This window comes from Gymnoscopelus microlampas (genome assembly GCF_963454915.1).
Source record: "Gymnoscopelus microlampas genome assembly, chromosome: 9".
Lineage (NCBI taxonomy): Eukaryota > Metazoa > Chordata > Actinopteri > Myctophiformes > Myctophidae > Gymnoscopelus > Gymnoscopelus microlampas.
In genome coordinates this window covers 27,793,626-27,800,818 of record NC_139946.1, presented here as the reverse complement: position 1 = coordinate 27,800,818, position 7,193 = coordinate 27,793,626, and the positions used below count along the sequence as shown (strand labels likewise).

Sequence of the window (7,193 nt, the reverse complement as noted above, 5' to 3'; positions counted from 1 at the left end):
CCCCCAGGAGGCAAGAGACCAACAAGGGCCTCTCTTTCCATCAAGCCCCCCTTCTCCTTCCCCTTGTTTTTCTCTTGCTCTCCTAAGGGGGCTCGGGGGCCCTCTTAGGAACTGTGAGCAGACCGTCTAAAGGATCATCTCTAAGACTTATAGTCATAAACTGCTCAATTAACTACCCTTGTATCAAGTGATAGTGGGGAGGAGGAGGGTCTGGGGGTCTTCATGTTAAGAGCATTTGTTCGGTACACCGCCAGGCCCCGTTTCCATGGAGTCATACCCCACGACTCATTGCGACTGAGGCACGCCATTCTTTTCTCCGCTGCTAAAATGCGCCACTTAGTCTGACTCGGGGCTATTGTTGAGCGCACAAGTGGTTCTCTGAGGAGCAGAGATGGAGAAGAAAAGGGCGGGGTCAAGGTTCAAACGAAAAGTCTCCCATCGGGAGTCCCTTTTTCTGTTATCAAATTTGTTGAGACACAAAAAGAGCTACAGTCTCATTCCCGGGAACATCTTGACAGAGAGTAAAGGGGGTGATAGGACAGCATTCCTCCTGTCAGAGCGCCACACAGTTCACACTACTCCCAGCCTTCACTTTGCATCGCTCAGGGACGGCTGCACAGCCCTCTGCTCTTCCACCAATTGTTGCTCCGTCTGCAGCAGCCACTGAAGCACTCCTCCTCTAGGAAACCTAACCTTCAAGCACTCACAAGCACTGCAGAGGCGGGTAAGTCTTTCTTTTTTGTATTCTTTAATAAAGCAATAGTTTGCAATAGTGTTTTAACTATATTGTGACAACTTTACAGTAAGTATTGTCTTTATTTGTTTATAGATGTACAGTAATTTTGGTCATGGAAAACATTTCTGAACTGCAAAAAAGGGCAGATTTTAGATTCTGGGTGAATTTTCTCAAGGACCCAATAAAATTATTCAGCATCAGAAGTGTATCTAGCATAGTTATTGATACTTTTTTTTTTTTCATTGTCATCATGAAACTTGCCCCCCAAAAATGCCTGCCTATAGTTTTCAGATAATTTCACAAAGCATACAATGTCATCTTCTAAATCGAGGGCAGATGGATGAATTCATATATTGATAGAGAACAGTGCTATTTCAGTGTCATTACTGAATCTCACAGTGGCTTGGTTGCACCTGCGTGTCAGTGTTTCTGTGTGAATGTTTAACATTGCTGGGCTGACAGCGGCAGAGTGCACTGCATATTTGCTCACAATGAGCTACTTTCAATAATCTCTGAAAAGCCCAACACCAAGACGCGAGCAATCCTCTTTGTCACTCTTTACAAGAGAATGCCTGTACAGATTAGTCTAACCAGATCACTGCGATGGAGGCATTTTGGATTGTCTCTTCAGGATTAAGCCCGGTGGGGTGGGGTGGCTTGGTATTTGGGTGAGCTTTTGCATTCAAGTGTGCTGCCCCCGGTCTGTTGTCCCTGAGGAGACGGCAAGCTTTTCTTTCCGGGACTTGTGCTCCTTAACGCCAATTGCCAGGAGTCAGGGCTCCTACTGAGAAATGCCCTTCCTTGCGAGTCCCACAGCTCCACTTTGCGTCGCGTCCACACACACACACACACACACACACACACACACACACACACACACACACACACACACACACACACACACACACACACACACACACATCTGGCGGGCTCCTTTAGGGACACAGGCCTCTGACAGTGTGCTGATGAGACGGTGCTGTGGCTCAGGCAGATAAAGGATGTTTTCAGCCTTCTGTCAATTGTTTCCACAGCTTTTGTACGGGGGGGGGGTCGGGTCCTACAATGGGGCTAACATTTCTTTAATAGCATTTTATGTTTGTTGAATTAAGTGTTCATTGTATATTTTGTTTCCTCCTGGAACATCCCATCATCTGTGGAAAAAACACATTTTGCCCCGTCTCACCTCCTCTTGTGTTATGCTTGGATTCTCTTCAGATTTCATTATCTCCTACAGATGTCCAGTGAGTCTGTTGACGATCCCTGATTAGTTACATTTATTGTGCAGTTGATGCGGAAAAGACACAAATACAGTACAAAATGTATGAATGTAGAATGACAATCCAGTGTCACTGTCCAGAGAAAGGCGCCTAAGAAATGTGTATTAAATGTGATCAAAGGGGATAGGTGTTTCTATTATTAATTTTTCATACAATTCACTATACCATGGCACATCGTTTGCAGCCAGTTAATTCTTGAACTGCTACTCTCCAAAAAAAAACACCAACCTTTGGAACTCATAAATTAAATACATTATAAATTTGCATTGATAAACTTTATTTTGAATAATTGAAAAACTAATGCAAACGGATCTCTGACCCACTGACAGTTGTTGTTTTCTTGCATAAAAACACCAACTTCCTAATACATGTACATTTCTATGGACAATAAAGCAGATTCTGACATTGGAAAGAGGTCCAGTAAGGCCATTTACCTTCTGTGATTAGTTGAATTTATTGTGGAGTTGTTGGTTGTGTAGTTGTTGGGGAAGAGACAGAAATAGTAGAATGCTGAAGTTAGAAAGAGAATTGAGTGTTTGAGAGAAGGTGCAGCTGGACTGATGGGGCTTTTCGGGGACACTGCTGGGTGGGAGGGAAAGTCTTCTTATTTAGTTTTGGGTGTGTGAGGATTTCTTATGCTTTGAACAAATATTTATGATGGGACTTTTCAAGGAGGGGCGAAGAGTAATCAAATGATTGGTCTGAATAACTGCAAGAAAATGTGTGCCAAAAGGTTATACTTGAGGATTATTCTTGTTGCAAGTTGCAACACGAGGGATGTCGTGCAGGGCCAGGAGGCAGGGACACTTTAGGACGTGGTGCACAGAGTCACATGGCTGTCCTAGTTGGGTGGATAAGCGTAAGCCTATCCAGAATGCTGAAATAGTGGGAGTGAGTGCCTTTCGAAACACTATTGGTGTTATTTCCTGCAATTCACTGGAATGGAGTTCATTATTCAGTCAAAATCAGGCCTGTATTGTTTTGGAATAGCTGAAGAAAAATGATACTTCCCTACTCTCACGTTTCTCACATACAGTATTTACACAAGAAGTGTCACTGCCAGGTTTGGGAAGTAATGCAATACATCCAAGGAGTTACGAAATTAAATAACACAATAAATATAACTATCAGACTATCAACTATAAAAGCACATGAATCCTAGCGTCCCGTTGTGAGTTCAATGTTTGTGATTCCACTAAAATGTCTCTTGAGTCGTCTTGACAGTAAAAAGCACCAGAATTGTGAAATCAAAAATCATATTTCCAGGCTGTCTACTGTATCACATTTTTGCATCTTGCGGGCAAAGGTCAGGGAAGCATGCATGCAGGCAGAGGCAGGCAGGCAGCATTATCAACGATGCAAGATAACGTGTCCTCAGAATGTCTGCATGTTTGTTTTCATGAATTGGTTTAAGATCAAAACATAACAACCTTCACTGGTGTTATGCTGAAGAGCTTTGAGTAAAACATTCTTGACAGTAAACAAACAACTTTGAGTACGCTGTGACTATGTGTTATACTAGGACATAGTTTGTATGGAGTGCTTATACAATATCCTGGTTTGAAACATGGTATTTACATTAAAAACAAGTCTGTCATTTACAGCTTGGCTACCAATATAAAGTGTGTGTGTGTGTGTGTGTGTGTGTGTGTGTGTGTGTGTGTGTGTGTGTGTGTGTGTGTGTGTGTGTGTGTGTGTGTGTGTGTGTGTGTGTGTGTGTGTGTGTGTGTGTGTGTGTGTGTGTGTGTGTGTGTGTGTGTGTGTGTGTGTGTGTGTGTGGTTTCAGACGATAGAAGCACACGCAGTAGCGTTTTAAATGCTGAAGTCTTACAATCCCAGATTTGACCACCAGGCGACGGCAGCTTCACTGTTATACCGTGGTTCTGTGGGCTTGGTTCAGAGGGGGAAGCCATTGGCGACCCCTCATTGGCTGACCTTTAGCCAATAGGGAGGAAAGGGATAAAGTGAGAAAGTGATGACTAGTTGCAGGATTTGTTTATTGACAGCTTGTTGCCAAGCTGTAAAAAGTAAGTAACCTTCCCAACCCGGGCTACTGCATGTCACAAATGGATAGCTACACACAAGCAACGCCCCCGTTTACATGGCCTTGAACTAAATGTGACATGGGGAGTCAAACCGCCTTCTAACAATAGTTGTCTGGACACACTGCTTCCTTTGAGGGTGTAGGCTGGTATGGACCAGATGAGTTGGTGTCTAGTCATGTATATATGTACACTGGTATAGGACCAGGTGAGTTAGTGTCTAGTCATGTATACATGTACACTGGTATAGGACCAGGTGAGTTAGTGTCTATTCAGGTAAATGTGGGCTGGTATAGGACTAGGTGTGGTATTGTCTGAACACGTACATTCAGGTCATGGAGGTATAGTCATCTTGCCTGAAGTAATCTGTGCATACTGGCATCTCTTGGGACTTTTGGGCCTAGCAGAGTGACAACCAGACTCTCCACCTCGTGTGTGTGTGTGTGTGTGTGTGTGTGTGTGTGTGTGTGTGTGTGTGTGTGTGTGTGTGTGTGTGTGTGTGTGTGTGTGTGTGTGTGTGTGTGTGTGTGTGTGTGTGTGTGTACGTACGTGTGGGTGCACACACGCACGCGCATGTATGTGTGTGTGTGTGTGTGTGTCTGCGCATGTGTATATGTGTGCGTATGGGTGTGTGTGTGTAGAATAGTGTGGGCGGATAGAGAAGTATGATTTCCTGACTCAGGGAGAGTTTACAGGCTCAGTGTATATTAACATTCAATGCATTTTTGTCTCAAGGGAGTCAAATGCCAGATTATAAATTACTGCGTGTTTCACCAGTGACCTGAAACACGTTTCTCTACACTGCACAGCATTATGTTGTTGGAATTCTGTAACAGTAATATAATTCACAATTAATTAATACAAGCAAATAATGAGCTGGCTACTGAATCTGCATCAAGTTATGTATAACTGATTTATACTTGGTTGGTGCTCATCGAAAACAGCAAATCTACAAGCTCACAATGTCACACTGCGATGCGTTGTGAGCTTGTATATCAGTGCTTTTTGGTGCGCACAACCCAAGCATAAATCAGACCTTATTCATTTATCTATGTCTTTCTATCTCCTCAGCTTCACAAGAGAATGGAGTCCACTACGTTAGAAGGTCCCATCCTGCTGTCCAACGGATCATCAGAAGCCTGTTTGGCGGGGGATGACGTTGTGGAGAACATGCTGTTTGGAGGCTACTACGTCCTGGTGTTCCTCCTGGCGCTGAATGGTAACGGCCTGGCGCTGTGGATCTTTTCTCGCCAGAGGGGCACCTCCTCCCCCGCAAACGTCTTCCTGCTGCATCTTGCCGTCGCTGACCTGTCCTACGTGATCATCCTGCCTCTGAGGGCCACTTACCACCTCACCGGGGGCCACTGGCCCTTTGGGGAGGTGCCATGCAGGTTGGCTGGTTTCCTCTTCTACGTCAACATGTATGCCAGCCTGTACTTCTTGGCCTGCGTGGCAGGGGACCGCTACCTTGCCGTGGTGCACGCGGTGAGGTCGCTGAAGGTCCGCCGCGCCCGCTACGCGCACATCGCCAGCTTCTGTCTGTGGGCCCTGGTCACGGTGGCCATGGCGCCCCTTTTGGTCACACACCAGACCGCAGAAGTGGACGGCGTCACGGTGTGCCTGCAGCTGTACAGGGAGAAGGCCTCACGCCGCGCGCTCATCTCACTGGCCGTTGCGTTCACCCCGCCATTCCTGGTCACTCTGTCCTGCTACCTGCTCATCATCCACAGCCTGCGGAAAGGCTCCAGGTTGGAGCCAGCCCTCAAGCTGAGGGCCCTGAGAACCATCGGCCTGGTCATGCTCATCTACGTGGTGTGCTTCCTGCCTTATCACGCCATCAGAGCCATCTTCATCCTGGGCTACAGCAGCCCCGACATCTCCTGCCAGGCTCGCAGGGGCCTCAGCCTGGCCAACCGCCTGGCCTCCTCCCTCACATGTCTGAACGGGGCCATGGACCCACTGGTCTACCTTTTCGGGGCAGAGAAGTTCCGTGGCACCATGACGCGTCTCTTCTGCAGAAATAATGGCGGGCTCTCGGCAGCCACCAGTGGAGACTTAAAGGGAACGCGCGAGAGCTCGCTGAGCGCCAAGTCCGAGTTTTGAGGTGGGGGCCATTTTATTCAACTCGTTTGGAACTTTCTTTAAATACTGCCGCTTTTATAGCTTTGGTAGGGTAAAACAGGGACATGTCTGGTGAACTTTATACAGAACTGTATCAGTGCAGCGTCCCTGCAAAAAGCTGTGTCTAAAAGCCTTGATGGTTATTAGGTTATGCTGAACAGAAAGCTGGTTACACGTGCTAATTAAATCGGATGGTGCTACTGCCTTGGGTAAACATTCTGTAAGCCCCTGTAAGCTTCGCTCTGCAAACCAACAGCTTATAAATGCTTCATAACACTATAGTATATTTCATGCTGACACTGGGGAGTAATTTGTGTCATCACACACAATAAAATCCATAGTGTTAATTTAACTCTAATAGTGAACAAATGTAACCAAATTGTTCTCTATCAGAGTTACAAATGAATAAATTAACACTGAGACACTGATTTTACTATGTAACCATGTGTAAATATTTTGTACACTTTCAATGTGTTATGCTATAATTATTTTGTAATTGTATGCCAAATATCTATGTATGTTATTGTAGCTAATAGTCGCAACCCTTTAATCTAATTTCCTTTTGTAACTTTCTTTTAAGGACAAAACCAACATGAATTTACGTTTTATAATTTGTGGCTTAATATATCAAAGCGTAATTCTTTATAGGTTGACAAAGGACTGCATCGAGAAGAAGGCAGTATGTTCACTTGGTTTCTGCTTGACAAATCTTTTGATGTTTGTCTGTCTCTTTGTGAGAATGTATATATTTTCTTTAAGAAACTATTCTATGCATTTGTTACATTGTTCCGAGGTTTATGTTATTGCACTACCCCTGTATCAAAAATTCAACTATAGTAAGCCAATTTTGACATATAATTAAATGAAATGAATGAAACACCAGCAGCTATATTTAGAGTCTGTGACTTAAAGGTGTAAATGTATAACTTTTGTATCATTAAATAATTGAGCTGTTTCAATGTTTTTTTTTTTAGAAACAAACAGTTGTTGTATCTGAGTCACCTTTTATCTCATGTC

At 44.5% G+C, this 7,193-nt stretch overlaps 1 protein-coding gene across 2 annotated transcripts; it reads left to right on the top strand.

Annotated features, from left to right (window-relative positions):
* The first annotated feature begins 458 nt into the window (after window positions 1-458).
* On the top strand, window positions 459-7,193 carry gpr17 (G protein-coupled receptor 17). Of its 2 annotated transcripts, none has more exons than XM_084066381.1 (2): window positions 459-724; window positions 5,127-7,193. In XM_084066381.1, exon 2 carries the CDS (start codon window positions 5,139-5,141, stop codon window positions 6,156-6,158), a length of 1,020 nt encoding a protein of 339 aa, XP_083922507.1. In that variant the 5' UTR covers window positions 459-724; window positions 5,127-5,138; the 3' UTR covers window positions 6,159-7,193. The 2 variants fall into 2 exon arrangements, with proteins under 2 accessions (XP_083922507.1, XP_083922508.1); XM_084066382.1 differs by lacking the exon at window positions 459-724 and adding an exon at window positions 3,929-4,040.

Bases quoted from the DNA above. Each gene is read 5' to 3' on its own strand.
- gpr17 (XM_084066381.1), top strand. From the start codon at position 5,139: ATGGAGTCCACTACGTTAGAAGGTCCCATCCTGCTGTCCAACGGATCA.